Source organism: Triticum urartu, chromosome 7A (assembly GCF_056163025.1).
Source record: "Triticum urartu cultivar PI428250 chromosome 7A, HENAU_Tu73, whole genome shotgun sequence".
Taxonomy (NCBI): Eukaryota; Viridiplantae; Streptophyta; class Magnoliopsida; order Poales; family Poaceae; genus Triticum; species Triticum urartu.
Window position 1 is genome coordinate 39,228,516 of NC_141879.1, and position 14,171 is coordinate 39,242,686.

Below are 14,171 nucleotides of genomic sequence, written 5' to 3' on the forward strand. Positions count from 1 at the left end.
AAAGGGAACAACGTATGTTGTTATACGGTCTGACCGATAAAGATCTTCATAGAATATGTAGGAGCCAATATGGGCATCCAGGTCCCGCTATTGGTTATTGACCGGAGACGTGTCTCGGTCATGTCTACATTGTTCTCGAACCGTAGGGTCCGCACGCTTAACGTTACGATGACAGTTATTATGAGTTTATGCATTTTGATGTACCGAAGGTTGTTCGGAGTCTCGGATGTGATCACAAACATGACGAGGAGTCTCGAAATGGTCGAGACATAAAGATTGATATATTGGAAACCTATATTTGGATATCGGAAGTGTTCCGGGTGAAATCGGGATTTTACCGGAGTACCGGGAGGTTACCGGAACCCCCCGGGAGCCATATGGGACTTCATGGGCCTTAGTGGAAAGGAGAAAGGGGCAGCCCAAGGTGGCCGCGCGCCTCCCCCCTCCCCTAGTCCTATTAGGACTAGGAGAGGTGGCCGGTGCCCCTCTCTCTCTTTCCCCTCAGGGAATCCTAGTCCAACTAGGATTGGAGGGGGGAGTCCTACTCCCGGTAGGAGTAGGACTCCTCCTGCGCCCTCCTCCTGGCCGGCGCCCCCCTTCCCCTTGGCTCCTTTATATACGGAGGCAGGGGGCACCTCTAAACACACAAGTTGATCCTTGAGATCGTTCCTTAGCCGTGTGCGGTGCCCCCTGCCACCATATTCCACCTCGATCATATCGTTGTAGTGCTTAGGCGATGCCCTGCGCCGGTAGAACATCAAGATCGTCATCACGCCATCGTGATGACGGAACTCTTCCCCGACGCTTTGCTGGATCGGAGCCCGGGGATCGTCATCGAGCTGTACGTGTGCTAAGAACTCGAAGGTGCCGGAGTAACGGTGCTTGGATCGGTCGGATCGGGAAGACGTACGACTACTTCCTCTACGTTGTGTGATCGCTTCCGCAGTCGGTCTGCGTGGGTACATAGACAACACTCTCCCCTCTCGTTAATGTGCATCACCATGATCTTGCGTGTGCGTAGGAAAATTTTGAAATTACTACGTTCCCCAACAGTTTCCACCATGAGGGACCGACTCCCAAGCGTCCCTTACTGTATGAAAGAACCCATCCGCCTTCGTCCAAAAGGATTCAAACTTGAACCTCCCACCCATGTTCAATTCGGCGTCAAGATTCGGCAGCATAGGGCTGTGATCGGACACCGCGGTACTCAGCGCCGTGAGAAGGTTATTTGGGTACAAATCCTCCCAGGAGTTGGTGCAGAAGATATGATCGATTTTCTCCATGGTTGCTCGTGCCCTCTCATTTGACCATGTATACCGTCTACCGTTGAGATATAGCTCTTTGAGCTCGAGCATGTTATGCCGCTTACGAAATCGGGCCATCATCCGTCTATTGATCGACTCATTGCTCTTGTCCTCAGGGTTTACAAGCAAGTTGAAATCCCCCATGACCACCCAGGGTCCCATGTGAAGGTCACGGATGTCAATGAGTTCTTGCATGAAGTCAATCTTCTCATGGTCAAGCTGTGGACCGTATACTCCCGTTAGCCACCATTCTTGCCCTTCGCAAGGCCTCACAAGTGCAGTCAGAGTTTTATTGGTGTAGTGGGGGTTGGATACCGCCACGAGCGAGGCATCCCAAGCGAGTAGGATCCCACCCCGTGTACCAACAGCCGGCGGGTAGAAGAAGTGATCGAATTTATTCCCAAGGCACTACCTCACAATGTCAAGCGTTACAACTTCCATCTTAGTCTCCTCGAAGCAAACCACCGCAGGATTGGCTGCGAACACCACCTGGCTAATGGCACATCTATGAGCCGGGCTATTCAAACCACGGACGTTCCACACAAGGACCTTGTACGGTTGTGTACTCATTGCGAAAGCCTACCGAGAACTCCATGGACCGGGCACTAGCGCGTGCCGTCCACCATCTCATCATGTTCAAGCAAGGGGAAGATTGATGGCTCCCAACCGAAAAGAACCAGAACGGCCTTGATGTGCCCGTCATTTAGTGGTTGCTGGAACAGTTGCGCATAAGCAAGCAACGCTTCGTCCGAAATCTGGTCCCCTTCATTCGCCAATCATAGTTTTCTAATTAGCACACCTTGCTGCTTTGAAGCATGCGAGCCCCGTCCCACACCACGCGCGATCCTCACACTTCGCCTGGGGCTTGAGACTGGTTGTCTCCTCTGCCTGGGGCGCTTTTTGGCAGCTGGTGGCTCTCTGGCCTGCGGTCTAGCAAGAAGCGGGGAGGGGGCAACCACCAGCTCCGTATGTAGCGTCTCCAATGGGTCCGAGCGGTTGCATGGCGTGCATGGCGCGTCCCCAGTGAGCGCAGGACAGGTGGCAGATTCAGGCTGCAGCGCAGAGATACTGATATGCACCATCTCCCAGGCATGGTCCGGCCTGTCATGGATTGGCGCGTCGGGCATGCAGAACCCGCCATCCAATTGGCACTCGTCTTCCAGCGGCTAAAGCAACGATGCTGGGTTGTCGTGGCCTGGGGACAACAGGTGGGCGCTACCGCAGTTGTCGGACAGGGGCATCACCATGGACCCAACCAGCATGGGGGTGGGCCATCAGATGTACCCAGCACAGCGGGGCCGCACGACTCACAAGCCCGCTCTGATCCCGAGGGGGGCATGCCCACAGATGGTGGGGACACCACATCCCGGAACCCAGCAATCAGCGCCGCAAACTGACCGCCCAATCCTTCGCAAGACGTAGAACTCTCTAGAGCTTGGCTGTCCACCACCCTGGCGACCGTTGAAGACCCGGTCCGCGCGGTCAAAAGATCCACCTGAAAGGCACACAAGTATCATATATACGATTGTACAGCCAAATGTGGTATTAGCCATCAAAAACTCCTGAAAAAGGATGCATGTGTGGAAAATTTTAAAGGTACATACTCGTAATAGTGAACTTTTATTACTATGTCACCAGAAAACACGGTTCATCTAATGGTTGCCCTAAACAAGCTAGAATTTGATCCTGAACCGAAATAGTACTACATGGTTGCCCTGGCCCAACCAGGTAGTACTATGTGTGCCCAGGTTGGGTTAGGGCAATACCAACACGGTTCATCTAATCGCCGACAAATGTACGGAGCACACCATGCGGTCCAGACACTATTAGATATTCAATGTCATGCATTAAATCCGTTCGGGCGTCTGAAATATCACAAACCGGAAGTAAATTTGGGGGAGGTTTGCGGGAGTCCGGACTTCTTCCATGTAGGCATCCGACTGCACTGTCCTATCCAAGAACTCGCTGCGGTTCCGCTAAAGAATCGAATAAGATCATATTTCAATACATTTTGACAACTTATAAAAATCTACCAAGTTTTCAATATTAAAACTTGATAGTCATAGTATTAAGTTTTAACCAAATTTCATTTGCTTTTAGGGTTTAGGGTTTTAGGTAGGGCTATAATGGTATAGTGTTTACATTATAGTTTTGAAACTTGGTGAATTTTATCATTTGGTTCTATCAGGTTTCTGTATTTGAAGCTTGGTGAAGTTTGTAAAACTTAGCAAAACATATTCATGAGTGGCCTTGGTTTCAAAACCCTCGTTACAAGGAATACGGATATGGATATACAACACGCATTGGACTTTCGGTTTAAAAGATATAGTATATTCAAATTTTAAAGTGAAAAGAAAACTCATGAGAGGTTGGATAGGTCGAGCTGCCAAAAGTTCCACCCATAGACCCAAGATGTATTAAGGGCTAAAGCACATACGAAAACCAAACAAATTTCCGAGCGCGCACGCCTGTACGGGCGCCTGCGTGCGTGTGTGCGCGTGTGTCTGTGCGCGTGTGCGTGTTCGTGCGCACGTGTATGTGTATGTGCATGTGTGAGTGTGTAGGTGCGTGCGTTCGTCTGCGTGCATGTGTGTGTGTCTTTTGCTAAAATTCGTAACTGCTAGATTCCAAAAGAAGGTTCACTTCAATCAAAGATTGTGCACACGAATATTCTAGGAACAGATCGTAAGTGCAAATATTTACATTCAAACTTTGGCAGTTTACAAATTTTTTTATTGATAATTTCATCCACAGAAATTTTTACGTAATCGTTTCTGTAGCTGTGCTATTTGGCTCACATCATCTAAATCACGAACCTCCCAAGGGGTAAATCTCCTAGGAAGCGATTGAGGCTGTTGATAGCGGATTTGGCGTGTATCGATTTTGACCGGGTCGTCTCCCTGGTCGCGTCGCGTGTAGGGAATCGGTGCTAGGTGTCGTACATGCAGGCCCCATACACGCAACGCAAACAAGCTTTGACCAGTTTTCCACACTGCCCACTCCCAAATTCGCCGCCAGCTCTGCCTCTGAATCCGGCCATCTCCACCACTAATCATCAGCGCTCCAAAGCACTGGTGCGGCCTGACATGCTCTCAGTGACTGATTTCGTCTGCAGCGGCAGCCTCAACTTCTCGCTTCTGCACGCTCTCCCGCCGCAAACCCTAACCGTGGACCTGGCAGCGTGCCTGCGTGCGTGTTGGCGGTGCGTCCCTATGAGGCCCTGGATTGAGGTGTGCGGTGATTTGGGGGAGATGTAAGGGCGCCTGGTGGGGGCGATCTGGGTAGTGTTCGGGTAGAGCTCTGCCACCAGCGCGCCGGGCTACGGACAGACAAACTTGACTTTTGGGACAGATATGGGGTGTCCAGCTGTACATGCTCAAATTACAATTGCAATTGATTTTTCTTTCTTTCTATTTCACGTCCAGAGACGAAATATGAATCGGTTTCCATGTCAAAGGAGCAAGTAATACGCTACCAAGTCGGTTTCCGTACCAAAAAGAGTCTATCTATCTATCTATCTATACATATACAGAGGAGGCCATATTAATATATACTCTTTATCGAAAAAATCTCTACAGAGGAGTACTTACCATATAATAAGACACGTGTGTGCTGATTTAGTCTGCCGTGCCGTACGTACACTACACATATCATCTTGGATTCAAACCCTAGGCAGGCGATCGTCTCCCCTGCCGGCCGCAGATCATGTCAACGTCCGAGGTTTTGTCTGCCCTGCGCGCCGCCGGCCTGCAGCCGATCACGGCTTCCACCGCCCACGCGACGCAGGAGACTGGTTTCCACGTCTTCAGGATCCATGGATTCACGGAGAAGGTGGCCAATGGTGTGTCGGTCGTGTCAGACAAGTTTAGCGTCGGCGGCCATGACTGGCGTATCAAGTGCTTTCCGAACGGCAGACTAGAAGCGGACGAGTGCCATATCTCGCTCTTCCTCATGCATGACAGCCACGCCAAGACCGGCGACGCCACCGCAACTTACAAGATAAGCATACTCGACAAGGCCTGGAAGCCGTCGTCGCCGTGCACTTTTAACTCTTCAGAAGGAAACCGCTTCAGGGGCACTGGTCATGGCTACCCAAAATTCATGAAGCTCAAAGATTTGGACAAGGAGCAGCACCTCAAGGATGACTGCCTGTCTGTCCTCTGCGACGTCTCGGTCCACTACACCCATGAGCCTAATGCGGTCGCGTCCATCACGTCAACACCCGGGCTCTTGTGCGCCATTCACGCCGAGACCCGTCAGCAGATCATCGCCTCCACCGTCACCGCGAGGCAGGCGAAGGGCTCCCACATCTTCAGGATTGAAGGGTTCTCGCGAGTCAGGGAGATGGTGGCCAATGGCTCCGCCGTCACATCAAGACGATTTAGTGTCGGCGGCCATGACTGGCGTATCCAGTGCTACCCAAACGGCGACGAGAGAAACTCCAAGGGCTGTATCTCCCTCTACCTCATCCGGCACGGTAAGATCGGCCACGCCACGGCAACTTACAAGATGAGCATACTCGACATGGAGCTCAAGCCATCATGCACTAAAATCTCGCCACAAGGCCTCCGCTTCACAAACTATTGGGGCCTCCTTGTGTACGATTATGGGGGCTGGGAAGAATTCATTAAGCACGAAGATCTGGACAAGGAGAAGCACCTCAAGGACGATTGTCTGTCCATCCTTTGCGATGTCACCGTCGACCTCGGACATCACACTACCGACTACGATGGTGAGATTGTTGCGGCCGAGGAACCCATAGTGACGCGGAAAATGGACTTGAACAAGCAGGCAGGCGTAAAGACTAAGGTGAGCGACAGACACACAATGGACGCACACTGGTGGCAGCGGCTGTTCTGTTGCTTCACCACGATTTGAGTGTCAACTAGCATAGCCTTCTAGGGCTATGCTTCCCTTCTATTTGATTATCTACAAGTATATGTTACCTGTTATATGTCTGAGTATCTATTATAAGTAGACATTTGTCTCTAAGTATCTATATTATACACAAGTGAACTTTTTCGGTAACTTTTGGACTTGTCAATCCCGATTCTTCCAATTGTTCTTGCCTTAGGGCATCTCCAACACTATCATAAGTAGGCCCCTGCAATATAACATACGAAGACCTGTTTCATGCGCTTGTTGCATTTTGGTGTAGTGGTCGTGCTTGTTACAATAGCATGTCACTTTCTGGATCCGCCCTGCAGCCGGTTATCAGTCGCTACTAGTAATACTATCGGAGACACTCCAAAACTGCTTGCAATACTGACATGAACCTTGAATAGTTTCAACTGAGCAGTTCAGCTAAGGTCATCTGGGCTACAGAGCATTATGGCGACTTACGTAATGCATCTTTATTTCTTTAAAAAGTTGTTTTTATACTCCTTTTAATCTATATAGCAAACTAATGCAACTACTGTGTACCCTTTTACTGTTATACATAGGAACATTCCGACTCCCGCCGTCAATCCACAGTACTAAATGTTTTAAATTTAGTGAACCGAACACCGAAACATGACGAGGATATAAATCTTTTAAATTTACTTATCTTTAATTGTAGTATGGTGGTGTTCCAAGTGTTCAGTTCAAAGGATCAGATGTTTTAAGTTATCCTCACTTGACTCAAAAATCGTTGCATATGAACTGCATTGTAAAATCGTTGCATTCAGCATTAGTAGGTGCACCATTCTTTTTTCCGGGTGAGTAGGTGCACCATATGACATAATGAGTCGGCCGAGGACGGATTTGAGTGCTACATAATAAGAGGCTCAGGCTCAGCTTGGGGATTTTGCCCCCACTGATTTGTCAGCAAGCAGCAGGAAAAATTAACCACACAAGATCCATGCACATCGTTGGCAAAGCAAATCGTAAACAAGAATTAGCTACCTAGCAGCGGTAAGAATAGAAATAAATGACGCCAGGAATCGAGTACTGAGTCAAATCAGCAGCAACAAGGTTTACAACTTCGAGTCACCATGCTGTTCATAACCTGACCATTAACAATCTTAAGAGACAAGTAAGGTTGAAGTAGGTCCGAAATTCCAGAATACTAAATAAATAAGCAAAAGGCAACATTCAGATAAACATATTTCTTGAGTCACCATGCATCAGCATCGCCAAAAGACACCACCGCCATCCATCTCACCATGTCTCCAAGTGATCCTACAGGAACAAGATAAACAAGCGCACATCAATGATCAATATAGTGCGTCGTCGGAAATCTGAGTCAAGTAGTCTACCATCTGATCCCAAAATATACGGTGCCACAAGGGTATTGATATATCATATGTGCACGCTATCAGCAGAGAACTGCCTCAGCAATATATAGCACAGTCAAAGAGTATTAGACTTTATAATGGTTCAGTATTTTCAAGTGAAATAGAATTGCAAAAAGGAAATCCTTTACAGCAACAGTGGATAGTAGATTCCTAGAACAATCCGTTAATTCAGTGTTCTCAGGTAAATAGGGCAGATTGTAACAGGATGTTATTAAAGCAATAAAACTCCCCATGTTTCCCGGCAAAAAAAAAAAAGTGCTCCCAGGTCAATAAGAACTGCATACTAATCCAGGTTTTGAACGTACAAAGAAACTGTGGCAGAGCATTTTCTCACAATATGCATGGGCTCACCTTATCAAGTACCAAAGAAGGAGGCCATGCCATGATGTAGGGATGGATGGGCTTGTGATAATCTTCACATATCATTTTCAGCTCCGCTGTTTCGAGACAAAAGGATAACAATAACGGAGGAGCCTCGGACGGTATACCTGTCATATGCAGTACGCAGGTACACGACCCCATCGATAAGCTGCATAAGCCGCAGAATAATAAATTCATCATCCCCTTCTGAGAACTTAATGAACTGAGGAATCGTTCTCAAGGGAAATGTCTGATCCAGTATCCAGTAATTGAGGCCATCGTCAATATATTCGTTGCGTCTCCAGAAATAAACATTAAGCGAGCAATCACCCCACAAATCTGGAGAAACGATACAGGGCCTCCCATCCTTGGTATTACCAAGCACAAAAGCACACTCACGGTCATCTTGCTCTGCCAAGAGGGGCGGCAGATCCATTCTAGTGAACTGCAGCGTCGCGGTGTGTCGAGCACGTTCATGTATGGTTTCCCCACGTGGGTCCAATAGACAGAGCCATTCACCATCTTGCCGTTGAGTCCGATCGCGCTATCAGGGAACTTCTGCCACTCGGACTCGATGCTTCTCTCAGATGAGATGACGCCGACGTGTGCCAGATCGAAGTCAGTGTAGAAACACACCACCACGCGGGGTGGTACGCCGGGGTCCTCTTGGGAGGAGATAATGTGGAACTCGAAGAGTCGAAGTTTATGGCATCGAAGAAGAGGCGTGGCGGCGAGGGGAAGAGATGCAGTGCCTGCCTAAGAGGGTTGTAGGCAGCTATCTGCTTGGCCCTCCAGTTGAAGAGGACAACGTAGCCGTCGCGTCATCGTTCAATCTGCCACACGGGCGAGGCGGCTACACCACCCCCCTCTTCCTCGTTGTTCTCGTCTTCTTCTTCGTCCTCGTTGTTCCCATCTTCTACATCGGTGTACTCCTCCATGTGGTTCTCTTCCTCGCTGTTCTTGTCTTTGTCTTCGTCCTCCTCCGCTTCATGCTCGCTGTTCTCATTGTCTCCAATTGTTAAACATATACATTCCCCCCCAACCAATTCATACGGGCATTTTTTCCTGCGAATGTATTGATACTTATGCAAAAGCTGTAGTCCCGCCAATTTTTTTTCTATGAGTAGTCTCAACCAGATTGCTTGAGGTGGCCAAGTTTCCCTTCTTGGGGGGTTCCTAATCAGTTGAGCTCTGGCCCATTCTCATATGCTAATATTTTCTAGGAAGATCGCTAGTGTTGCACGAGCAGGGAATCGACGATGTCATTATACACTATTCTAAGGTGCTGGCCAGCTGGCTAGAGATGTGTGTGGTCACGACTCACGACCTAGTGGTTTTTGTTCATTTTCTTCACTCTACTGTCTTTTGTCCATTTCTTCCTAAGTCTCCTGTTCTGGTCTCTTATGTTGTTATCTATCATTTTCTCTATATATTCATTCTAAGATGAACAACTGACTTCTTACTATTCTTCTTGCAAATCAGTTTGTAGTGTCCTACTTAAGTGTCTAACTTCTAAAATTCAAGTTCAAAACTTAAAATTGGCTATCCTTTTGGTAACTATTCACTCTTTTTTCTTTAGTTTTCATTTTTTGTATATAAATAGGAGTGTCCTACTTAAGTGGCTCCAGATAGGCATGGCTGTTACCGAATCCTCATTCTCATCCATCTTCAGTCTCGCCCCCTCTATTTTTTCAGTCTGTAGGTTGCTTGTCATTCTGTAGGCTTGCTATTTCATTTTTTTCATTTATCTGTTTTCTTGTCATTCTTCATTTATCTGCCTTGTTTTTCTTCATCTTGTCATTTATACAGGATGGAAAGTCTTCATTAATTTTCCTTGGCATTCATCATTTCTACTTCTTCATTTTTTGCAGTATCCAGTCTCTTTTTTTAGTCTGAGTTAGCATAGCTTTTTCAGCTAAAAATGATAGTAGATTAGTCTCTCATTTGTCCAACTTATTTTCAGTACTCTTCAGTCTCCATGTCGTCTTTTCTTAGTTATCAGTCCTTAGTTACCTTCATTTCTTAGTCTTCTTGGTATTCTTCTCAGTCTTATTATTCTTAGTTATTTTTATGAGTTCTTCTTTCTATCAGTCCTCTATTTCCATCAGTTATCTGCTTCGGATTAAGTAATCAAGTTCTTCAAGTCATATTCAGTGTGCGTTCCTCAGTATGATTTTTTCTTTCTACCAGTCTTCATTCTATCATATTTAATTATCATTTGCATCTTTCTTCAGTCCTATCTCTCATGGGTCTTGTCTTTTAGTAGATGATTATTTCTGTTGTGAACCTTATGTTCCTATAAGTGCTAAAAAATTTCAGTTTTTTGCACTGGTTTTTTTGTTAGATTATTTTCAGTTTTTAGTCGTCAGTATACCTAAGTATCAGTCTCAGTTCTCTTCAGCTATATGTTAAGTGGTTATTATTTCGCCAGTGTTTGTTCAGTATCTTAAGTGTCTCATTTTAGTTCTCTTTAGTTATTTGGTCAGTATTTGTTCTTGTCTATCAGTTTTAAGTTCAGTCATTTATTAGTGTACTTTCCATTCAGCTTATTATTTTCAATTTATTTTGTTGTTCTTGTATTTTCAGCATTCATTTTGAAATGGTTAGACTTGATATGTGTTTATAATTCCTATAGTTTAATTAGTTATCTGGTGAGTCTCTATTCTTAATTTTTCAGGCATCTTTTTGCTAACAAATAGTTTTTTTTCTGCCACATGTGTAGCAGTAACAGGGATGGTGTGCCCAATCTGCAAGTCCGACTGAGCTAGCCATCGCTCATCGGGTTTAAATTTTGGTGTTTGATTGTCTGAAGACATTGAAAGCTCAGTCGTAACTTAGTTTGTAATATGCTTAATTTATCAGTATAGTGTAGTTCCCTGTCATGGTGAGTTATTAATTTATCACTACAGTCTACTTCTCTGTTATGGTCAATTTTTCATTCATCACTCATTTATAGGAGGCTATGATGTGGAAATTACCACACCTCCCTGTATGTTTCATGATAGGATGATAGTTGTCCTGTTCAGTTAAACATTTCATTTCTTCTTTAGTTTGTGTATGATTTCATTTTTTTCTTTTCAGATATAAACTTAGTCCTTTTAGCTGACAGAATTATAGTAACTTTAGCTTTTTCTTAGATTTCTTTTTTTCTAATTTTCGGTCATTACTTTTGTTGCATTCATTTTCTTTTTTAGTCTATCAATTTTTAGAGTTTAGCTATTTGTCAGTCTCATCTGCAAACGTTTCATGCCCCAACATGCATGAGGATAGCCTATCTTTTGTTCTTCCTTTTCCTTTTTTTTTTGCCTTTTTCTGCAGTTTATCCCATGCCACTCAATGGTCGAATTCAATTGCGCCACTGGCGACCGCATGCTTTTTGAGGAATGTGAGGGGTGCAAATTCATCACCGAGATCAGGAAAGAACACAGGAGGACCTGCATCTGTGGCGTTGGGTGGGAGGGCTTCATCAGGTTGAACAATCTCAGTGAGGGAGTTTTGCTCCGTTTTGTACTCGATGGACCAGTGCCAAAGTTGCATGGTTGCGCCAACTCCCAACCAGGCTGATCTAGCGCTTGAGGCTGCTGTGTTCACGGAAGACATCAAGAAGAAGGCAAGAGAGAGTGCAAAGCTGTATGAAACTCTACTGTGTTGACCAACGGATACATGGGGTGCCATTTGTGCATCTTTTTTTGTTCATTTTCAGTGTGACCATTCAATCCTTAGTTTTCTGGTCTCCGGTATATTCTTGTTGTGGTCAGTTTTGAACTAGAGAAGAAAGTTAAAGGGACATATAGCTAAGCGAGACTCTGGTTTGCATCCAGCATCATGTTTACTTGGCTCCTATTTTTGTTACTTTTTAAAGCTATACTGTCACTCCCATTTAGTCCATGTCCACACAAAATGTCAAGGTATGAAACAGTAGCGGGTTTGCAAGTGACCCGTTAGGGAGTGGCGCCAACATGTGTTTGAAGGTCGACAAGGCGGAGGGAGAATACGGCCTGAAACTGAAATGAAAACAATCGTTTTTTGGGCTCTACAGTCTGGACTGAAACTACTACAAAGAAACGTGTAAAGAACTGTGTGGACAAGAAAAACGACCTAAACCAGATGGAAAAACAAATGACTGAAAATTAGTCACTCCCTATTTTTAAGCGCAAGATGTGAAATAAAGTTAGGGATTGCATCGTCCTATAATAAGCTAGAAGATCTAGAACCGAAAGAATGTCTGGTTAGTTCATCACCTACTTGATTAGTCGTTCCTCCTCCTCAAGAAAATTCTCCTTCATCCTCTCGTCGGTGCCACCGCCGATTCGCCCCGCCTCCGATGGCCTTTGCGCCGTGGAGGTGCGGAGGATCTCGGCCCCCGGCCGTCTGGAGGGACCCGTTCTCGTTTTTGTTAGGTTCACCGTCTTGTTTGGGGTTGTGTAGTGGTGGTGATGTCTCTCAGTAGAAATAATGTCTCCCACGTCCTATCCCTGTTTTGATGGTGTGAATGTTAAACATTGTAATTGTGTGCGTGCGTGTATGTCTGTTGTAACAACCGGTTAGGCTAGAGATATGATCCCATGGTAGTTAGATAGATAGATTACTCGGAGATCAATCCTAAGCCTAACCAACTCTGTAGATCTCCTTGGCCTTGTGCCCTTATAAACACGCACGCGTCCCTGCAAGCTGGATACGCTGCATACGCTTAAGCCTAGCGATTTTACATGGTATACAGAGCTAAACTCTTCCATCGCATCTAGCTTCGCTATGTCTTCATCCTCCTCCGCCATGGCCACGCCCGCTCTCGCCTCCCTTGGCCACACCATCACCGAGAAGCTGAACCGGGAGAATTTTCTCGTCTGGAGGGCCCAAGTGCTGCCGCACATCAGGGCGGCCGGCATGATGGGTTTCCTGGATGGCTCTGTCAAGGAGCCCGCCGCTGAGGTCCAAGCGGAGACGGAGGTCGCCGGCAAGAAGACGGTCACCATCAGCCCCAACCCAGAGCACGCCATCTGGGTTACCCAGGACCAGCAGGTGCTCTCGTTTTTTATCGCAGCCCTTTCTCGAGAAGTCCTTCTGCAGGTCCGCAACTGCTCGACGGCCGCCGCAACTTGGAGCGCTCTTCTCTAGAGTTTCTCCTCGCAGTCCCGCGCTTGCATCATCCAGCTCCGGGAGCAGATCGGCCACACCAGGAAGGATGATCTCTCCACAGCTGCCTACTTCACCAAGATGAAGGGGATAGCTGATGAACTCGCCGCCGCCGGGAGGCCCCTGGACGATGATGATATTGTCTCCCACATCATCCAGGGTCTCATGCACGAGCCGGAGTACAGTGGATTTGTCTCTGCTGTCTCCACACGCACCATCACCGATCAGCCGATCGGCCTGAGCGAGCTTTTCTCGCTGCTTCTCGCGGCGGAATCACGGATCGCCGCGCAAACCTCCTCCTACTCCACCAACCTTGCTGCAAAAGGTGGAGGCCGCGGCAACAACAACCGTTCGGGGAACGGCAACAGCAACAACAACGGGGGCTCCTGTGGCTACAACAACACCAACACAGGGGGCCGTTTCTTCGACAACAACTCCGGCGGCGCTCCTCATGGTGACCGCGGTGACCGCGAGAAGTGCCAAATCTGCAAGCTTGAAGGGCACGGGGCATGGCGCTGCAGGAAGCGTTATGATCGCAACTTCAACAACAACGTACGCAATCCTGCTGGGGGTGGTGGTGGCGGAGGCAATAGCGGTGGTGGCAATCACTCGGCCAACGCTGCTCACTCCTATGGAGTTGATACCAACTGGTATCTTGACACTGGCGCAACCAACCATGTGACGGGTGAACTTGAAAAACTTGCCGTCCATGACCGCTACACCGGCTCTGAGCAAATCCACACTGCAAGTGGTCAAGGTATGAACATTGCTCATGTTGGTCATTCAGTTCTATCTACTCCTCATGGCTCCTTAAACTTGAACAATATTCTCCATTCTCCACAAGCTGATAAGAGCTTACTTTCTGCCTATCAACTTATCAAAGATAATCATGCCTTTCTTGAAGTTTACCCTGAAACCTTTTTTGTTAAGGATCGGGCCACTCGGAGGACAATTCTGCAAAACGAGAGTAGGGATGGCTTGTTTCCTGTCTCCGGCCGCCAAGATGCTCCTTCTCATGGTCAAGTCCTTAGCGTGGTCAAACCATCCACTTCACGGTGGCATAAGCGCCCAGGACATCCTACTCTACCGGTGGTCC

General features: G+C 47.0%; 1 protein-coding gene and 1 pseudogene across 1 annotated transcript; one reads left to right on the forward strand and one right to left on the reverse strand.

The window, feature by feature from the left end:
• Window positions 1–5,007: 5,007 nt before the first annotated feature.
• On the forward strand, window positions 5,008–6,182 carry LOC147957446 (uncharacterized). The gene has a single exon (XM_087531704.1). The coding sequence runs from the start codon at window positions 5,010–5,012 to the stop codon at window positions 6,180–6,182; it is 1,173 nt and encodes a 390-aa protein (XP_087387830.1). The 5' UTR covers window positions 5,008–5,009.
• Window positions 6,183–6,926: 744 nt separating this feature from the next.
• Window positions 6,927–12,717, reverse strand: LOC147957447 (uncharacterized; annotated as a pseudogene).
• Between the last annotated feature and the right edge of the window lie 1,454 nt (window positions 12,718–14,171).